This window comes from Polypterus senegalus, chromosome 9 (genome assembly GCF_016835505.1).
Source record: "Polypterus senegalus isolate Bchr_013 chromosome 9, ASM1683550v1, whole genome shotgun sequence".
In the NCBI taxonomy this organism is placed as follows: domain Eukaryota; kingdom Metazoa; phylum Chordata; class Cladistia; order Polypteriformes; family Polypteridae; genus Polypterus; species Polypterus senegalus.
In genome coordinates, this window is record NC_053162.1 from 2,506,862 (window position 1) to 2,529,454 (window position 22,593).

The 22,593-nt window shown below is 39.9% G+C and overlaps 1 protein-coding gene across 6 annotated transcripts in view; it reads right to left on the reverse strand.

Moving 5' to 3' along the window:
* LOC120535069 (bromodomain-containing protein 3-like) overlaps positions 1-22,593 on the reverse strand; it is a 121,899-nt gene that overhangs the window by 35,741 nt on the left and 63,565 nt on the right. For all 6 annotated transcript variants that reach the window (XM_039762612.1, XM_039762609.1, XM_039762608.1 and 3 more), the window contains exons 3-6: positions 20,168-20,305; positions 17,682-17,826; positions 12,361-12,557; positions 8,238-8,609 (exon numbers count right to left, since the gene is read on the reverse strand). In XM_039762612.1, coding sequence (XP_039618546.1) covers positions 8,238-8,609; positions 12,361-12,557; positions 17,682-17,826; positions 20,168-20,305 — 852 coding nt within the window. The remainder of the gene's footprint in view (positions 1-8,237; positions 8,610-12,360; positions 12,558-17,681; positions 17,827-20,167; positions 20,306-22,593) is intronic.

The window sequence follows — 22,593 nt, forward strand, 5'->3', positions numbered from 1 at the left end:
TTCATCTTCCGGAAAGTGTCACTGATGGTTAAACTCACTTTTGGCTGTCCAAAACAAAGAGAGAATCATCAGAATACCATAAAAGAGGAGAAAGTTGATCGAAGCCATCAAAAGTGATGATGAAGGACCAAATTTTTCATATGCCAGCACTTCAAATCAGACGAGTACATATTAAGACTGATGCTGTGCCAAGACTTTTTTGCTGGTACAACTTTTTGTTTTAAGAACACAGGAACCGAAGGGGCAAATGTCTGCTTTGGAGTTAATGCATAAGAATTTACACTGACAGAAAACGGCACAATAAGTGGAGCTCAGCTATGCAATGGTGCCTGCTACGGGCATGAATACACAAGTTAGCATAATTGTGATAAGATTTTCTGGGTTTTTTTTTTTGACTGACAATATGAACTGTAAGTTTAAAACCTTTTTCTTTTTGTAAAACTCGAGTTATGTCTATTAAGTGTTATTTGATTTTAAAAATGTAATAAAATTTAAAAAAAAGAAACACATCTAATGCTGTATGTTCATATATTACCTGGCAGGAACTTAATAACTATCTTATATATAAACGTCTACACGTGGAAGTGTGTGTGTCTGTCTCTCCGGCCCGGAAGTGCGAGGCTAAAGCATGAAGCTCTAAGAGCCTGCAAGGCTACCGAGTTGGAAGAAAAAAGAATGCGAGGCGACAGCATGAAGCTGAAAGAAAGCGACTCCATCGCCAAAGTGAAACCACAGACAAAAGACAAATTCGCTTAGCTGCTACTACACAAGCAAGGCGAGCACATAGGCAAAACGAAACCACCGACTCTGCATTTCAATTGTGTTTCTTGACGATTTCAATAGTTTCTAGGAGCCAGGGTTTTTTACAGCACGGGCTTAGACAGCTAGTTATATAATAAACGTGAAAAACCATTCAAAACAATACCAAGATAAAACTGTGGCGAGGTCTAAACAGATAAAATATGGTTCATTTCAGATTACAGATAATTACCTTGTTTATTCTATTTTACAGAATACTGACATCTGTCACAACAGTGCTTTAATGCTAAACATAAAAACAGGTTAGCTGAATCTATACTGGCATAAGACAACTATAAAGAAATCCCTCAACAAAATACATACAGCTTTTGTCCACTTTTGATGCTTTCATCGTCTGGTGCTTTTCAACAATACCTTTCTCAGTGGAAATATCAATGTTTGGAAGTAAAAGAAGGAGGGAGATGATAAATGTGGAAAGGGCTAACTCTTAAATGACATGCATTCTGGTCACAGCTAAGTTAAAGCTTACATGATTACCATATTACTGAAATGTATTGATAAAATTTAAGTCTATACCTTCTTGAAATTCATTTTTGTATAATTGTGCATATGTGCCAGTATCTAACAGGACATGTAATTAGTTGGCCACCGTGGGCCCCCACTTAAGCTCACTGTAACAAACTTTGTTATCTGTGAAAACATAGTGATTACTACAAATATGGAGCAAGTAACGTACAAATAAATGATTATTTTTGGAAGGAGAATTCCATAAAATGGCTGCTGTCAAATGGCCAGATACAGGTTTCTGGGTGTATATGTGCGTGTATGACATTTAATAAAATAGTGCCTGCCTTGTGTCAGACTGGACCTGTACAGGCGGTCTCCTTATGACCCTAAATTTAGATCGACCTCAAATTTAACAATAGACATACAGTGGATATAACATATCAACAAACATGTACTTGTACGTATTCAGCCATGCTCACTCAAGGGGGCCATTTAAACCCTCCAATTAATGTAAACTGCACATTCTTTGACGATGTGGGAGGAAAACAGGTGTACCCTGGGAAAAAGCAACAGTGACATCAGGAGAGAATGCAAATCACACATGAGCAAGGACAGTGCCTGAAATTTAAGCTTATTACACTGGACTTGTGCTAACCACTGTGCCACCATGTAACGTTAAGAAATATTTAAGAGTTACTACGAATTAAAAATGATTAAGTCTGTCATGCAGCGAAACAGTCTGTGTAAACTTTGCCGGTCGCAGTTTAATGATCATTTAATGGACAGATACTTTTGAGTTCCAATTATATTAATTAGCTTCTAACTATTTCATTTTCCTGTCTGTTTAAACAAATCTGTGTTTATGTGTACTCTTTACATAATTAGTACTTTAAGTTTGCATTTACATTGTACCCAAGAACTCATCACAGTGTGCTGTACCTGCACTGAGTAAAAGGAGCTATACAAAAATAAACTAAACTGAACGGCTCCATGACACTAAGTGTAAAAGATTCACTGGAAAAAAACCAAACGTCATTGTGTACCTGCGATTTACTGTACAAGCTGTACTGAACACATACATACATACAGCGGGTACAGAAAAGAATCCCCCCTTTGACATATTCCCATTTTTTTTTCTTTACAGCCTTAACACACAAACTAATATTTTTTCCAACTTTATTTACTTAATGCCACTTCTAACATCAAGTGAAAGAAATCACAGCTACAGTTCAGAAGATTTAAAAAAAAATCAAAAACAAGAAATCCTGAGTTTAATAAAAGGACCCCCAAACACAGTCAGGTGTCAGTGCCCCCCATTTCCATTGTGGTTACTGGTTTCCTCCCACCTGTGCTCAGTTATAATAGGTGTGATTAGTGAAGTTGTTCCTGGTCCATTCATTCCCCTGCTTGGTAGATCAACTGACAGCAAACAACTGACTGTGGGTGGCAGGTCACTTTCAGAAGATCTCAGGGACAGAGTTGTGGACGGACAGAAGGCAGGAGATGGAGACCAAAACATCTCAAAGGCTTCATCAGTCCCAAGGAGCCCAGTAAAGTCCATCATAAAGAAGTGTTTGGTGCTACTAGGACCCTCCAAACTGGATGGAAGAGCAAGAAGAAAACTGGTAAGAGAGGCTACCGAGAGGCCAATGGCCACTTTGAAGGAGTTACAGGATTTGATGGCAAAGAGTGGTCATTAATGGTGTGCATGTGACAACATTTTGACAAACGCTCCACCATTGTGGCTTGTTCAGGAGGGTTGCAATTCTCAAGAAAGGCCACATTAAGGCTCGTTTGAGCTTTCCCAGAATGCACCTTGAAGATTCTGATGCCAAGTGGGAAAAGGTTTTATGGTCAGATGAGACCAAAATCAAACTATTGGCCTTGATACCAAACGGTCCACCAGTGCAGCTCACCATCCACAACACACCATACCGACAGTAAAGCATGGAGGGGGCAGCCTCCTGTTGTGGGGGGCCTGGGGCTCTCGTTAGGGTAGAAGGACACATGGATGGGGCAAAATACCGTCAAATTCTGGAGGAACACCTGCTACCCTCTGCCAGAAAGTTGAAGATGGGCAGAATGTTCACCTCTCAACACGACAACGAGCCGAACCACACAGCAAAACTGAGCACCCAGTTGCTGAAGGAGAAGAAAGGGAATGTCCTGGTGTGGCCAGTCAGAGCCCAGACCTAAATCTGTGGAAAGATCTGAAGATAGCAGACCAGCAACGCTCACCAGCCAATGTGACCGAACTTGAACAGTTAAATTGTAAAGAAGAGTGGGGGGGCAAATATTACACAATGTAGGTGTGCAAAGCTGAGAGAGAAGAATCAACAGACTGAGGGCTGTCATTAAAAGAAAAGGGGGGGTCAACAAAATGACACTGACATGGGGGGGGGGTCCTTTATTAATCTCAGCAGGTCTTGTTTTGATTTTTTATCATTTTTCTGAACTGTAGCTGTGATATCTTTCACTGGGATGTTAGAGGTGGCATTGAGTAAGTAAAGCTGGGAAGAAATATTAGTTTGTGTGTTCACATTTAAGGCTGTAATGCAAAAAAAAAAAAAGGGAAAATATGTCAAAGGGGGGATTCTTTTCTATACCCACTGTAAGAGCACAAACCTCTAAAAATGTTCAAATACTGTAAATGGATTCAACAGAACCATATGTTAACTGCAAACTCGCATGCCTTAGATGAGAAATTTTAAAAGACAAAATTGATTATTTGTCAGTAGAGTTTTTTTGGGTTTTTTTTATGTTATAAACAGAAATCTGCTGCCTGGATAAACATTGAGACCCCGGAGCGCTGGTAGTTTGAAATGGCCCTACCAAGGATATAATTGCCTTACCATTGGCCTCTGCCTGTGCACCACTGAAGTCACTGTCACATGAGGATAAAAACTCCAGTCTGTTTATAAATCATTGGTCACACAGTGAATCTGAAGGAAAGGTATGAAAATGAAGACTGAATAACAGAAAAGTCCGAGAGAAAGTGATTAAAAAAAAAAAAAAACAACAAAACACAAAGACTAGGATAAGGGTTCATACTACTTCAGAGTACACAGACACTGCTCTGAAAAATGCTAGCTCGATTAGGGGAAGGAACATCACACACTATTCAGACACTGCATAGAAAGGGATGTTCGAGAGGGAGGAGACTTGTGGGAAAAGTCACCAAGGTGCCAATAATCACCACAAAAGACCTCCAGGGGTCAGTAGCTACGTGTAGAGTAAAGGTGCACCACTCAGCTATGTCAAGGGCTCTACATACTATTGGCTTCTAAGGAAGTGGGCTCTGATTGGTGTCTGTCTGATGCATAAAACAGCTAAATTTTGGGAAAGTTTTGTTGGGATCAGACAAGAACAATATTGACCACTTTAGGCAAATTCAAAGTGCCATGTGTTGGGCACTGCACACACCCCAAGAAAAAATAATTTTACAATGAAGACACTGGCAGCGGCGTCATCACGCCACATGGATGCTTCTCATCATTAAAGACTGGCCAAAAAGTCAGAGTTGAAGAGGAATGCAAATGAAGCACAGTAGCTGAAAATACTGTAAGGAAGTTTGATTGAGTCTATTAAATAAACTGAAGCTCCGCAGAAGATTTAACATTAATCATGATGAGCACAGGAGCAAAGCAATAGTGAAGTGGCTCAAGAGTAAAAAGGAGAATGTCCTTTAGTGGTTCAGTCACCCTCAGAGTATGGCATTTGATTGGCTAAAGTCAATGTCAGGTTACATAACTTTTTGTTTTGATGTTATGTCAGATTTAATAATCACAGTCGCTAATCTCTAGCAGTAGAGCGTTGCACCGTGTTAGCCATAGATTGATACAGGAGAACGTAGGGTAAAATGACACCTTTTACTGGCTAACTAAATAGATTACAAATGCAAGCTTTCAAGGAAGCTAAGGCCCCTTCATCAGGCGAGGTGTAAGGTGTTACACCTTGTCTGATGAAGGGGCCTTAGCTGCCTCGGAAGCTTGCATTTGTAATCTATTTAGTTAGCCAGTAAAAGGTGTCATTTCACCCTACTTTCTCCTGTAGTCGCTAATCTCGTCACTGCACCAAGTCAGTTTACACAAATGAAAATTGCAACCCAAGTCACATTTACCCACTGAGTGCCAATGCTCCTGTGCAGTTGTGCATGCCCCTTTTTCTGAGAGCCAACAACATGTTGCCTGCAGCGGCGCTTTACAAAGAGTTAACAGCTGCAGAAATCTTTGCTCTTTTATTTCTTTTTATTTTCATTCTGTTACGGTATGTAAAATATGAGGCATCAGACAGATGAGCTTCTCTTCCGTTTGTGAGGTAAAAAAAGACCTGCAATCTTTATTTCTTGGCACTACATTCTATGCATTGTACTTACAGATGAGTATTCATTGGTTCATTAGCTCTTTTGTGCGCACAGCCCGCTCCTCCAACTAGTGAGATAATCAAACATGGTTGATTTCATCCTAGCCAGTCACAGACTAGTTGGTCTCAGTCGTGTGGTATGTCACACATTAGGCGCACCACCCACTGACTAAAATTATACAAGTGAAGGCTACAACTGAAAATCGCTGGAAATGTCTACTGTGACATGGGCTTAAAGGGCAACTCACAACTTGAAGTACATCTGCCAAGAGAGACACACAGAAGAACACTGTCAACCACTACGACAAATGGATCCCTATATTAATTATTACTGCAGCAAAAGGAGGTGCAACTAAATATTAATGTGTGAAATCCAAACAAGCAGCAGATTCAATTTCTGACTTTAAGGTATCGATTAACAAAGAAACAATTTTGTCTTTAATTTTCTTTGAGCATGCAAGTTTGCAATACAAAAAAAAAAAAACTAAAAAAAGACATGGAAGTAACATGGACAAAAAATTACCTGTTGTTCATGTAGCATAATCCATGTCAAGTTGTCTAGCTCTGTGGTGGCAACGTCTCAAACACATGCATTTTTACTACAATAGTGTTAGATAGATCATGACTCCCACCGTTACATTTATATTCACAGTCTTCTTCTTCCGGCTGCTCCCGTTAGGGGTTGCCACAACGGATCCTCTTTTTCCATCTCTTCCTGTCCTCGTCATCTTGCTCTGTCAGAACCATCACCTGCATGTCCTCTCTCACCACATCCATAAACCTTCTCTTAGGCCTTCCTCTTGCCTGGCAGCTCTATCGTTAACATCCTTTTCCCAATATACACCTCACCTCTCCTCTGCACATGTCCAAACCAACACAATCTCGCCTATTCTGACTTTGTTTCCCAACCGTCCATCCTAAGCTGACCCTCTAATGTCCTCCTTTCTAATCCTGTCCATCCATCGTCACACCCAATGCAAATCCTAGCGTCTTTAACTCTGCCACCTCCAGCTCTGTCTCGTGCTTTCTGGTCAGTGCCACCGTCTCCAGTCTGTGAAACTGTATGGCTGAACTGGACTTCTGCTGGTTGAAGCACCTCAAATATTGTACGTACATGTATGAGGGTTATCCTCTTCCCGATGATGTGCTCACTCGCTTTTCTTTAACTTTTAACCTTTGTCTCTCAGTGCATGCTTTTGTTGATCTCATGTCAGCCAATGAATAAGCATTAACTTGCTGCTGGCCAATTAATGAGGCGAGGAGGTGGATCTTCAATTTAAAATCATGGAGGGTCTGAGCACGTTCTATTCTTATTGACAAGTGGTTTATTTAATATCTTAGTAAAGATACATGTGTTTGGGATGTTGTGAGCATACAACTGAGTGACTTGCCATGTGGGCGATGTGTCACGAATAACATGAGATTTTTTCCATTAACTTTTTTTATTATTGTTTGCTGTTTCTCCAATGTTGGTCACCACAGACTCCACTATGAACTCTCCGTGCTGCTTGAAAACATGAGATTGAATTCATTCTCAGCCATCACCATTAACTACATGGGGTTAGTAATGTATTCAAAAATGCATAATTTCTGAGTGTATTGCTGCTTAAGATCTTCAAAACATTAAATTGTTCAGCTTGTTCCACCTTTTTAAAAAAGCTACTGTTCCATTAATATATTGCACAACATACAGAACCAAATTTTGCTCAATGTGGAGCATTCCAGCTTCCAAACAAGTTTCTAAAGACAGGTCAAAAATAGGAATCTAGAAGAAAAAAAAAAAAAAAAAAAGGAGATGGCTCCAGTAAAACAGCTGGGGGAATTCTGCAAGGCTTGCTATAAAGACTTTAGCTGTGGGCAGTTACTGAGTAGGCAGCAGAGAGTCACAGGATACAGGCTGGTTGCTAGATGGCAGTCAGGGGACAAGAACACGTTGGAGAAGAAAGCTGCAGTCTGGGAATAAGCAGTGGTTTGGAGTAGCAGACATAAAAAAAGTTAAATACTATATAAACAATACATACAGTTGTTACATAACCTATAAAAGTATGAAATTAAGAATATGAAAAGATTAGCTTTCTTCACACCTATTTAACTACATGTATCATCTCTTACTCTGAGGGCTGTGCACCTTGCAGGACTGAGTGACTAATCAATTCTTCCCATGTTTAAAGTTTTCTTTTCAAGAAGGTGAAACTAATAGTCTTAAATAGTAAGACTCCACCGAGGACTAATAGTTAAAGAAAACTGCAACTGGCATCATGTTCCCTAAAACCTTTCACTATGCCTCCTACCAGGTCTGTGTTCTGATGGATGTACATCGCTACCTTATCAGCCGAGCTACAGAGAATGAATGCTTGGCCCAGGCAGCAAACACTCCTGTAACTGGCAGGGCAGGGGCACTCGCTGCATGCTAAAATTACAGTGTGCATTTGCTGGAGGGACTGGGACAAAATCAAAACCGTTTAGGAGCAGGCAAATGTAGAAAGAAACCTGATAAGAAGAGAACTGACAAATCACTCCTGCACAGAGCTCTGACTGAAGGCACATTGCGGAGCAGATGGAGTACTTCAAATACGAGGATCAGTAAGAAATGTACTGGGGAAACATACTTTGACAGTACTGAGATCCATGGGGTGCTTGATGATTTCATGGTAGTCGTGCAGTTCCAAGGCTTCTGCGTCAACAGGCTTGTAGAAGGGCCAGGCGTAAGCGGCATGTTTCTTAGAAAGCATTTCCTTTAGGATGCTGTCACAGTACTTGAGATGTTCACTTAGCTTTCCCTTTTTCCCAGCATGCTGGGGCACCTCCCCATCTTCCAAGTCTTTCTTAGGTGGTTTAATGGGCCGTCCTGTGCTCTCTCTCCTAGACACCACCTTGGTCTGTTTAGGCTCCAGTAATGGAGTGGGGGACTCGCTGCGGCTTGCTGTGATTGCTGAAGTTGTAGGTGTTGTGGTGTCTGCTTTCCTCTTCACGCCTTTCTTCTGCAGAGTAAGTAAACGGATAGATTAATCAAAGGATAGGAAGAAAACACATTTCAGTTTGGCTTATAACTCCTGAAGAACATTGCCTGAAAACACATGAAGAAAAACAAATTAAGACTGGTGGTGTTTGATAGCGAAACTAATACTCAGGTGAAGTCTGGGAGTTTACTGCATTGCGCAGACATTACAGTCCCACCACTGCAAATCCCCCAACTATATGCAGAATTCTGTTCAGGTTCAATTAGGAGGTCAGATTTTACGGATGACACCTGCCTGAAATTCCCAAGGCAAGCTGGAGCAAAAGTTATTAATAACCTATTGAAATATCAGATTAACTGCAACACACTAAAATCAAGCAAAGGGAGCAGAGCCCAAAAACAATGGCAGCATTTAACCTCGTAACAATGGCAGCAAATGTCATGCTTTGGTGCACCTTGCAATTGAATTGTGCGGTCAAAAGAAAAGAGTGCAATCTGCCCTAATGGTAAAAGTACACCTGATCTCAAGAAATGATTAATAAAGAGATGATGCTATTGATCATGCTGCTGCAAACAAAAAGTACGGCTGCACTGAAACAGAAGCATAACTTGCTTTGGTGCCTTGAACTGCTACAAAAAAATTAATGAGGAAAAGACTAAAACAAAACAGTGAGAAAAGTTAGAAGAAAAAAATCTCTCTCTATTATAAAAGTAAATCTTAAGACGAGACAAGACTTTTGCCAAGAGATTTTTTCAAGTCTCGCCCTTCTCTCAACCATTTCCGGTTAACGGCCCATGCCCACAGTCCTCTCACCTCTCATTGGTGTGAATGCTTTTATCAGACACAATTCCTGTGCTCTTATACATTTTTACATTTTCCTCACTTTTAAGTTCCCAATAAAAGAAGACTTATTATGTCCAAATCGTATTGAAGAATTTCATCCTGAAGGATTATCAACAAAAGAAATGAGTACAAAGGCAATCCTAGCAGCGAGAAACGATGAAGTCAAACGAATTAATGCAAAAATTGTCGATCGGTTATATGGCAAATTGGTTAAATGCGTATCGATAGACTCTGCTGAAACAGTTGGTGGTGATGGTGCGGAAGATGAAAACATCAACTTATAATATCACCTAGAATATCTGCAACCGTTAACACCATCCGCTCTTCCACCAGCTAAATTACTGTTGAAAGAAGGATGTATCGTAATGTGTTTTCGTGCACAATTTTAACAGGCGACAAGAAAGGTAATGTAGTACACTTTACATGGACAACACAAAGCCAAACAGAATGAAAACGTATAATGCAACAAATGCCTTTAACGCAACATGAAACATAATTTTCCTTCGATTTATTACATTTTACTATTTTGTACTATGGTTACTTACTCACTGTAATGTAAAATAGTTATTGTACATCCGCTTCCCAAACGTGAGTGGCAGAGCCGCGAAGTGGCTAGAGTATAGCGCCAGCCCGGGGGTTGGCAAGCGAAACGAGAAGGGGGCAGAGCCCCCTAGTCGGGAAAGAAAAAAAGAGTCTTACATACCAACTATCTCACATCCATGTATTAACCTGTAATGTTGCTGCCTCAAAGCAATAAATATGCTGTTTTAGCACTATTGTAGCATTCACGTGCCATCATAGCATTCAGAGCTCTGACTCGTTACATTCCACCTTAGCACCTCAGTGCAGTCACATGATTTTCTTGTTGGATTAGTCAACGAAATGTGAAGTGGCTGTTAATTTCTTATTTGGTCAATGAAATAAAACACAAGATAAACTGTATTTTCGTGAAAACACAAGGGATGTTCAAAAAATTTCCACACTTTTTTTTTACCTCTATTTATTAAGGTGTCACTTTTCTACATAGTCACCTTCTTTTGCGATGCAATTTTCCCATTCACATGACACTCTCAAACACGACCAATTACTAATCCTCCCGCCTTCACCATTTCCAACAAAAATATAAAAGTACAGAAACTTCTTGAATGTCCCTCGTAGAAAAACAAACATGTCTATGTGCATTTTTTGTATCTTATTTATTCTTTATTATTCTTATTGAGTTTTAATTTGTTTTTCTTTGTAACTTATTCTTTACCATCTTATTTATGTGCAGGTTGATGTGCATATGGTGGACTGGATAACGGACTGTCTGACAAAGTGCAGTTTTTCAGACTCTAGGACCGTGTTGCCGATATGGATGTGAGCAACACTGGAGCACCACAGGGAACAGTACTGTCTCTTCACTCTTTACACCAGGTCATGTCACTTGCAGAAATTCTCAGATTATTCTGAAGTTATGTGCTGTATTGACAAGGGGAATGACACAGCGGAGAACACTGTTTATTTGTGTCTGCTACTAACATCAGCAAAACTAAGGAGCTGTTTTTTGATTTCTGGTGCACCAAAAAGTCTCTACGTCTGCTCACAATTCCGGGAGTGGATGTAGAGGTGGTGCACTCCTACAAGTACATGGATGCACACATCAATGACAGGTTGGACTGGTCTTGTAACACAAAGGAACAATATAAGAAATGGCAGATCCAGCACTTTATCCTTAGAAACTGCATTCCTTTAACATGGGTAATGACAACCTTCACATCTTCTACAACTCTGATGGCCAGTGTGATTTTCCATGCTATATAGTGTGCTGGGCTTGTAACCCCACTTCAAGAGGGGCCCACAGAATCAATAAACTAATTAAAAGGGAAGGCTCAGTTATGGGATGCACTCTGGACACCCTGGAGCTAGTAGAGGAGGAGAGAAGAAAGACAAAACTGAGTGCCATTATGAACAATGTTGCATATCTGAGTTCATAGGGAATTCAATTGGAACCTCTGGCTCAGAAACTTGTGTATATATACTGTCTGTCGGAGAGCACATGAATGAGGGTCTAGGGGTAATAAGCCACGTCCTTGTACAAGATCGTGTTAAACAGACTTACTAACCATAGATGACCTTCTTTCCTTAATGGAAGTAATTTGTTTCTGCAGGCCTGAGCAGCACACATGAAGCCAAGTGTATGCAAAAGCAATCAGGCACACAGGCAGGCATGCAATTAAAAAAAAAAACATTCCCATACAGACCTCTACTAAGAGGGGGAAAAAAGGCACAAGAAACACCCATTAGTGCAGACTGTAATGTCTTGCATTGTGGGTGCTCTAAACGATGGCACTGTCTCAGTTAGTACACAAGATTAGCGGTATCACCCGATCTTAATGCAAACCTGCTTACGACACAATTCGCAGTGCAAGATACTCTGCTTCTTGTTGTACTACAAATAGCCAAAATATGTTCACACTACTGAATTCCTCTGACCCTTCTTTTCAAAAATGTCCGTTGGAATGTCTTCTTCAGTAAAGCTTATTTTTTTTTGAGTTTTCATTAACATTTTCAGTCATCATTTTCTCTTTATTTGATTCCCATTCCTGATGTACTGGTGTGCACAGTGAACTGCTGCCAGCTGCTACTATGCTCAGTGTTATGTGTGTCAAACCAAAATTGACGTGGTTGTAACTCTATTCCAAGCACATCACTAGTTCGTTGTGGCGCTATTCTCATTATCATTGGCTTATATACATGCACACACAGTGCATCTGTGCTACTGTTTCTACAACGTGATGTTTCTCTGTTTATCTTGCATGCTACGTTCCATTTTAATGTTGCAGTACTTTTTTCATACTAATTACTTCATAAAGCATTGAGCTCATAAATGGAAATGTGCTTAAAAATAATAAATTGAATTGTACCAAAATGAATTAAGTGGCCTCACCTTAACAACAGGTTGTGCAGAAGGAACAACAGGGATCATGGGAGCAGGTGGTGGGGTCACTGGAACCGAGGGCACACTGGGCGTGATTGTTGGCACTGGAGTTGCTGCAATGACGGGAGTTTGAGACACAGCAGGAGGGGCACTTGGGAATGATGGAGGCGGTGAAACAGAGGACACTGCTGCCACTTGTTGACTCTCTGAAAAGACAATACCAAAAGAAAGTCAAATTAAAACATGTTCTGTGGACCAGAAGACTGACACAAAGGCAAAGAATGTCAATTTGAACAAAAATACAAAGAGTATTACAGAGTATTAGAAAGTCCTAATTTTGTTAGCATCTCTCTGCAGTGATACTGAAGCAATAATAAGAATGCCTACAAACAGTTTTTGTGTTTTCTACCAAACATTTGGTATAGGTGACATTTAAACTGTTATTGGGCCTTGGTTCGCTTCCCGGGTCCTCCCTGTGTGGAGTTTGCATGTTCTCCCCGTGTCTGTGTGGGTTTCCTCCGGATGCTCCAGTTTCCTCCCACAGTCCAAAGACATACAGGGTTGGGTGCATTGACAATTCTAAATAGTCCCTAGTGTGTGCTTGGTGTGTGGGTGTGCCCTGTGGTGGGCTGGCGCCCTGCCCAGAATTTGTTCCTGCCTTGCGTCCTGCGCTGGCTGGGATTGGCTCCAGCAGACCCCTGTGACCCTGTGTTAGGATGTAGCAGGTTGGAGAATGACTGACTGACAGGGCCATGGTTAGTACAGTTAATTATGTTCCATGTATAGATTAACTTTATGTTATTTAAAAAATGCTGATGTCTCTATGTGGTTCCATTTGTCTGTGATTACTGATCTGTGTCTGTAGAAAAGCGTGACTTTAAAATAAAAAATCCCTGATTGTTAGAGCATGGCCTTCTACTACCCAATAGACCTCATCCTCTCCAACTTGTCAAAAATCAAATTTGTGAAATCAGCTCAAAACACTTTTGGTGTTTCACACTGTAACAAGTAAAACATAGCATGACAGGTCAAGGGCCACCTTGGTCATACATGACCCTTTCCATAAAATATGAGACTTTGTAGTCCCTCAAAGACAATGACAGACCATCAATTTCTGCATAACTGACAGGTCCATGTCCAATACACTATTCAAAGATACACACTTACTGTCCCAATGCAAAAATTAGTTACAATTGGCTGCAAAACACATATACAGGAGAAAATACACCATATATATATATATATATGTATATATATATATATATATATATATATATATATATATATATATATATATATATACACACATATACACTTACATACATACATATATACATACATACATATATACATATACTGCTCAAAAGAATTAAAGGAACACTTTTTAATCAGAGTATAGCATAAAGTCAATGAAACTTATGGGATGTTAATCTGGTCAGTTAAGTAGCAGAGGGGTTGTTAATCAGTTTCAGCTGCTGTGGTGTTAATGAAATTAACAACAGATGCACTAGAGGGCAACAATGAGATGACCCCCAAAACAGGAATGGTTTAACAGGTGGAGGCCACTGACATTTTTCCCTCCTCATCTTTTCTGACTGTTTCTTCACTAGTTTTGCATTTGGCTACAGTCAGTGTCACTACTGGTAGCATGAGGCGATACCTGGACCCTACAGAGGTTGCACAGGTAGTCCAACTTCTCCAGGATGGCACATCAATACGTGTCATTGCCAGAAGGTTTGCTGTGTCTCCCTGCACAGTCTCAAGGGCATGGAGGAGATTCTAGGAGACAAGCAGTTACTCTAGGAGAGCTGGAGAGGGCCATAGAAGGTCCATAACCCATCAGCAGGACCAGTATCTGCTCCTTTGGGCAAGGAGGAACAGGATGAGCACTGCCAGAGCCCTACAAAATGACCTCCAGCAGGCCACTGGTGTGAATGTCTCTGACCAAACAACCAGAAAGACTTCATGAGGGTGACCCAAGGGCCCCATGTCCTCTAATGGGCCCTGAGCTCACTGCCCAGCAGCATGCAGCTCGATTGGCATTCGCCATAGAATACCAGAATTGGCAGATGCACCACTGGTGCCCTGTGCTTTTACAGATGAGAGCAGGTTCACCCTGAGCACGTGACAGAAGTGAAAGGGTCTGGAGAAGCCATGGAGAACATTATGCTGCCTGTAACATCATTCAGCATGAGCAGTTTGGTGGTGGGTTAATGATTGTCTGGGGAGGCATATCCATGGAGGGTCACACAGACCGCTACAGGCTTGACAAAGGCACCTTGGCTGCCATTAGGTATCAGGATGAAATCCTTGGACCCATTGTCAGACCCTATGCTGGTACAGTGGCTCCTGGTGCACGACAATTCCTGGCCTCATGTGGTGAGAGTATGCAGGCAGTTCCTGGAGGATGAAGGAATTGATACCATTGACTGGCCACCACACTTTCCTGACCTAAATCCAATAGAACACCTCTGGGACATTATGTTTTGGTCCATCCAATGCCACCAGGTTGCACCTCAGACTGTCCAGGAGCTCAGTGATGCCCTGGTACAGATCTGGGAGGAGATCCCCACAACACCATCTGTCATCTCATTAGAAGCATGCACCGATGTTGTCAGGCATGTATACAAGAACACAGGGGCCATACAAAGTGCTGCGTACAATTTGGAGTTGCTGCAATTCAATTTGGGCAAAATGGACTAGCCTGCCACATCATTTTTCACTCTGATTTTTGGGCGTCTTTGAATTCAGGGCTCTGTAGGTTGATCATTTTCATTTCCATCAAGCGATGTGGCATCCTTCGTTCCTAACACATTACCCAGTCTATATCAGTATAGATATCCAGGAGGATTTCTTTTTCCCGTTGAGATCTGATGTGTTTTCAAAGTGTTCCTTTAATTTTTTTAAAGAAAGTTTATATATACACACACACACATATACACATATATATATATACATATATACATATATATATATATATATATACATATATATATATATATACATATATATATATATATACATATATATATATATATACATATATACATATATATATATATATACATATATATATATACATATATATACATATATAGTGGTGTATGGCCGGCCAATACCCCCAAGCCGCAAGGTGGAGCATTGCAGTTTTTATACACAGCCCTGCTGGAAGCCATGGGGGCCATTAGGAGATGCTGCAGGGGGGAACAACGGTTATTTACCTTACGCCCCGGAAGTACACCCAAGTCACATGGACTTCCGGGGTGAAAAAAAGGACTTTTTACCTGACCCAGAAGTGATACAAGATCACATGGACTGAGGATTGGGAACACTTCCGGGTCAGGGAATATAAAAGGACTCTGGGAGCTCCCAGACAGCGAGCTGAGCTGGGTGGTAGAAGGGCAACGTGTCTGGGAGTGTGGAGGATTGTATTATTGTGACTATTGTTTATTATATGAATATAGTGGAGGAGAGGGTGCTTTGTGCACTGTGGAAGATTAATAAAGTCAACTATTGGACTTTTATCTGGTGTCTTGGACAGGGGTTAAAGGGAGCGATAGTACCCCCTATCTGTCACTACATATACATATATATATATATAGTGTCTTTTGGCACTTTAGCCAGTTACTATACTATTGTGCCTTCAAATTGACCATCCCAGCTCCCCAATGTATGAACGAGGACAAATCATTATTTAACCTCTGTAACTGAACAAGTCATTTCTATTATGATCACTGACAGGAACAGGCATACCAGTTTTATCAATATATGTGTGTGTGTCTTAATATGCTAGGAACTGTATGTAATGAGCTTGCATTTTGATCTAAGCATTTCACTTTTGATGATCAATTTTATAACCTTGCCCTGTCACGCTTGTTCCCAAACAGTACTCCAGACTGATGCTTACTTATGTTGATGTCATTTGTAGGTCTCTTTGGATAAAAAAAAATCTGATAAGCAATTAAATGTAAAAGAAAATGTAAACAAATTCTCCCCAATACACCTTTAAAGAAAGCTAACACTATTCAGGCATGGCAAATATCTGGATGGAACACCATCTAGGAAAGTGTTGGGGATGCCAGCAGGGGGCACTTACCCTATGGTCTGAATGTGGATTCCAATACCTCAGTGGACTGACAGGGCCAGTGTGCTGTAAAAACGGAGCTGGGTGAGATGTAAAACTGAGGTCCTGACTCTCTGTGGTCACCGAAGATCCCTGGGCATCCTTTGTAAAGAGTAGGGTGTATCCCAATGTCTAGGCTATGTTGCCCACCACGAACTAGTCATTCTGGCCCACTAATCGTCCCCTGTCTCTAACTGGTGCTCAGCATACTGTTGCATCATCCAGATGGATGGTTGAAGTGGCTTTCCACTCACTGAAGGGCTTTGAGGAGTGAGAAAAGCACTATATAAATGTAAAGAATTATTATTATTAGTTACCCAGTACTTATTCAATTTCTTGGCTGTTTGCACTCATCTACTGAACATCCATCCAGTAAAAAAAAAGTCATAAATTACACATTCATTATTCCCAAAAATCCAATGTTTCTTTATAAAGTCTACAGCTGTAGTTATAACAGCCAGTAAGACTCAGAATATTTTATTAAATGAACCCATTCATTGATTTGATTAATGTATTCCCTAACTCAATTTTCTTTCTTTAAAAATTTAGGTGTAAAACTGCCACCGTGGTGATAATCTTAAGTCAGTCTTGTTTATGTTTCTTATACTATACCAGATAATGCATATCACGTTTATCTACATAATGAAATCTCTTTTTGAAGCTGCAGGTTTTGATCACACCCATCACAGTACCTATACCATATATAAACATGTGATCTACAATACAGTATATAGTTATTACTGTACAGGGAACTTGCTTCAAATCCCATTACAATACTAGTGCCAGCTTTCACTCAGAATGACAGATTAGTTTTGAAGATGTCATGTAAGCAAGCAACAAAAACTCACACACAAAAAGCACTTGTGTTCAGGTATACCTACTGTAAACCAGGTTAATTTATTTAAAACTCAAACTTGAAATATTTCCCATATCACAGTGCTTAACTGGCATTATATGTAGGGAAAATAAAAAGAACAGCAGAAGGTAGAGCCCTATAGTCATTCCAAAATTCTGCATGACCACCTGATTGAACTGTAACATTAGGCAAATCAACTAGAAAATGCCTGGAATTATTCATGTTTGCTTACCTTGTTACCTGGAACGGCAGAGTAAAGCAATGTGAGGTGCTATAATGGCAATCCACTCCGTAATAAAGACTTGAGCATGTCAGTGTAATCAGATACATGCAAATATTTCATGTCCTTACCTGTGTTTGGCGCTACTGTTGGTTTACGGCCTTTGTTTTTAGGAGCAGGTGGGAGAAGTTCCACCTCTTCTTGGGGCATCTGCGCCACTTTCTGCAGAAAGATTTTCTCCAAAGCTTGGGCCATCAAAACTATGTCATCTGTAGACTACAGAGGAGCAGATGATACAAAGTGAGCAAACCTTTGTTGTTGGGTCCTTCTGAATATTAAAATGCACAAGTAAAAATACATTACAAATCAAGAACTGTAGTCTCAGCTGGAATTAGTTAAAAAAAAAAAAAACAAAAACAAAATATCTGCCAGGATATGGAAGTGTTGTCCCAACAAGATCAGGCACAGACTGTGTAAAACCAAGACTACTATAAGCGAGAGGAGTAACACACACAATCTCCAAGAGTTCAAGGATGTATCGCATGGAACATTTAAAAGATGCAAAGTTTAGAAACCAGAAAAAAATAAAACAAAGGCATACTGGAAATTTTGACAGAATTGTAGATTAGTTAATAAACTGAAGACAGGATCACCCTTTGATTTACACAGAAGGGGGGAGACATGGTCATGAATGGGAACTGCAGCGCTGCAGGGTACTGAGGTAAGTGGTAGCACTAAACAAGACACATATAAAGATTCAAGATGAACATTGCGCCAAGAATCCAAAGGCAAAAAACAATCTGCAAAGATGATAATCACATCCATTTTTGGCTGCCACCCAGTTAATACCAACTACATAACAAGAGGGGCAATCTGTTAAGATCTTCTGAATATTATAAATAACACATAAGGTTAAACAAAGGGTACGTTAACACATTTGGTGCCCAAACTGTACACCTTATTTTTTGATCTGAATCACAATAGTCAAAATTTCTACTTGTCACCTGAATTGAGTTCCTATTTTCTTCTTATTGATTGAAACAAAAAATATGGCAAGTTACTGAAGTCAAAAACTGAGCATGATGGGATATATGCACGTAGACCACATTATGCAAATGTATGAATTTAGAATTAAGTTCAAGGGATAATACACTAAAAACGATTCCTGTGAAAACAGTCAATAAAACCATGTATCCATTTACCAATCCAGTTCACTCAAATAAGTAGCCACCTAGTGCCAACCCTGATAGCATGACAGGTAAAATAAAGCCCATAAACATTTTGAGTTCAAGTTCAAATGTGTTATCATGTGTATACAGTACACATATGTATACATGCATAAGATATAATATTTTTTCTTATGACTGGCTGTTCAAGAATCCTTACAACCCGTGGCTGGAAACTGTCCTCGAGTGCCACTAGGGAGAAGTGAGAAAAGTGGCTGTGTTGATATTTTATACTCCGATTTACCTTTCTAAGGCAGTGAGTGTTATATGCTGTATACCCTGAGCATAATGCAGCATGGTGCCAGTGATATTCTGTGCCACCTCCACCTCCCTCTGTAGTGCTTTACCTTCTTCAGCCAAACTGCTGCTGTACCAGGATGTGATGTAGCCGGTGAGGGTGGACTCCACTGTGCACCCATAGAAGCATGTGAGAACACATGGAGAAATGGAAGCTGCCCTCAGATGTCTGAGCAAGTAACAGGGCTGGTGACCCTTTAGTTTCAATTAGTTTTTGTGGTTACAGAGACTCAGTGGTGGCTTTAAGGGAGAACAACATATCACCAATCCCAGATTCACCAACACGAAATCATACACAATTTTGACATTTCTTACTGGGAGACTAATTTTCATGTTTGAGAATGTCATCAATGGATTAAATTAATGAACTCCTTCTCACCATGTACCATCCTAGGTAGATAACTGCACTATGTTTACTGCTGGACAAAAAGGAGAATGCACAAACTCCACACAGAAGCAGTGCAGCTGAAACTACACAAGCATTCACTTTTTGGTTCTTTGCGGTGATTAAATTTATACTAGGGGTCCGCGCAGTGGCATTGTGCTACCAGCTCAAGTCTACCACATCAAGTGTCCTAGGCTTGAATCCTGTACCAAGTTGTCAACTATATCGACTTTGCATGCTCCTTATTGTCTGCACAGATGTGTTTTTCCCCCCCCTCATACTCCAGTTTTCCAGGTAAATCCCAAGGATATGCAGGTTAGTCTGAATGGCATTGTACGAGTGTGGGTGTATAAATTGAGGGCCTTGCAATGGACCGTGCCCCATCAATAATTGGAGCCAGTGCTGTTCAGATGGTTCTGACATTCGGAGACCCTGAACTGGACTAAGGTGGTTTTGAGGATGTGAAGTGCTGTGTAATTGTGTAAAGGATTATAAAAATGTGACACTTGTTATCTCATAGCTGCAAGGGCTTTGGGTTTGATTCTTGGTGACCTGTGTAGATTTTTAATGTTGTCTCCAAGAAGTGGAAGGATAAATTTAGACAAATAGCCATTCAAAAAAACAATCTCCTTGTTACCTGGAGCTTTGCTCCAGCCCCTATATAATATATATATATATTTTTTTAAATTTCCATTAAATTGGTACCCACCTTATTGTATATGTAGCAGTTAGTAAACATTGTGTTGAAGTCCTGCATACATTCACTGGCGCTCCAATAATAATTATTCTCCAACCTTCTCTTGATAGTTCCCATGTCCATAGGGTTTTTGATTATTTTATGATAGTCCTGGGAAGGAAAAAATGAAAACAATATATTGTCAGAACATACACACACAATTCTCCAATCACAATTAAATGGTACAAGAGTTAAATAACTGCAAGGAGATTTTATTACTACAAAATGTGTTCTGAATGTTTAAAAGAAGTCATCACTTTAGACCTTGTGCCTGGCTCAGCAAACCTATGTGCCATCATACAGGGTTACGTCAGAGTTGTGGCATGGATGACAAGCAGCACCTCCACATGGATTGCTCTCTACAGTTAAGCAATGAGCAGTTGCCACAGGTAAACAAATTCATCTACTTTAGAGTTTGGTGGACAAGTGAGGGTCAAGATGATCACGAGGTGGACTAATTAGCTATGGTGCAAGTTTTTAAAGCATTGTATGAGACTGTAGAGGAGAATGTTACATTCCCACTCTCACCTATGGTGGCAAGACCTATGCACTGACAAGAAGAATAAGATTCTGAATACAAGTAACTGAAGCAAGGTTTCTGCCTAAGAGCTCCAGTATCCTGGGTTCAAATCCTGGCCATGGCATTCTCTCCATGCCTTTAGGGACTTTTCTCCCACAAGCTGTGGAAATGAAGGTTAGCTTAACAGTTCACTTTAAAATGGTACTGTAGAAGTTGTATATCAGTACGTGATGGATGATGTCTTCCCTTGAATTCAATGACGCAGGACTGGCTCACAATGACTGTGTTTTAGAAGAAAATGCCTTCAAGATATTGAATAAAGTGTACTCCCACAATGCAGCACTGAATAAACTCTGTCCTAAATTGGATGGATAGCTGAATACATAATTACTGAGAAACTACTGCAGACACATTTGTGCATTCCAGAATATTTCTTAGGAATGCTGCACTTTTGCAAAACATTGACTTAATAGATAGAATACTTCTCATGTTTGTATTTCTCTGTCATACTGACCTTGTAATTTATCTGCCATGAAATCATACAAGTAATTATTAAAGTCATACACTTGTTTTCCAACCCCACAATCAATGATATAATGAGTGGGTTCTGCGAGTCATTATTGTATACCATCTTCGTGTTCACGATATGGGTAATGTCTGGGACCTTCAGTACAAAGAAGCTGGCATCCTTACACAAAAATGAAGGATTTATTTATTTATTTTTAACACAGCTTTTATTGTGTCATCTTGTCCACTTACATTCTGCAAAAAGGAACAGAGGTGCTAGTCCTTATTTCTGTGAAACATTGATGCTTTTAAAATAGTGACTCAGTCAAACTACAGTATATGAAATGTGAGATTTGGCAGAAAAATAAAGCATGTCTTAGTCTAACGATCATATTTGTGATTTTATTTCAAAGTTTCAATGTGGGGTCATTTTACAGGGCCCAGTGTACTAAGTTAATAGTTTTACGACTGATAGCATAAAAAGGACAATAGCCTTTATTAGAGGTTACACAGGGCAATAAAAAAAGAAACGTTGTTGCATGTCTGCCTTTCTTTTTATATTTAAATAAGTTCATCTATTTTCCTCTTGCTGTTGGCAAGCTGACACACCCCGTAAATAAGTGATAGTTAACAACTGCACGGCTTTTCACTAAATGATGTTGTTCATTTATTTTCATGTATTGTATTGCTAACAGACATGACTCTCTGTCAGCTGCCTCAGTAGATTCCTGGCTTTATTTTAAAGTAGGCATTGGTTTATTTGATATTTATTTTCACACTTTTATTGAGCAGATATTACTGATTATAATACTTACATTGCAGTTGTTAAACTCACGTCTGAATTTCCAGTATGCTCAAATGTGAATGACAGATTAAAAACTGAACTCAAAATTTAGAATGTTGTTTTATTAATAAAAATAGTCTTATCTCCAATGTGAAAAAGTAGCCTTTTAAATTTGAGATGTGCACCTGTAGAAGCATGCGAGAACACATGGAGAAATGGAAGCTGCCCTCTGATGTCTGAGCAAGTAACACTGCAGGTGAGCCTTTAGTTGCAATTAGTTTTTGTGGTTACAGAGACCCAGTGGTGGCTCTGATTGAGAACAACATTTCCAGAGTGCATTTCCTAGCATGAACTATAGCACATGAAAAAAAGAAAAAAAATATTATTAACTGTAATGATTGTAAGTAGTTACCTCACAATACCAAGGACTGTATTTTGTATTAATCATACTGCAGAGAGTTATATGATTTATGACTTTTATATGATTTGTTCTTCATTTAGGTAGAAAAAGAATTAAACTTGTGCACAGAATAAGGGACTAACTTGCATTCTTTTATGAGAAAATGCTGACCTCTTGATACTAATAGA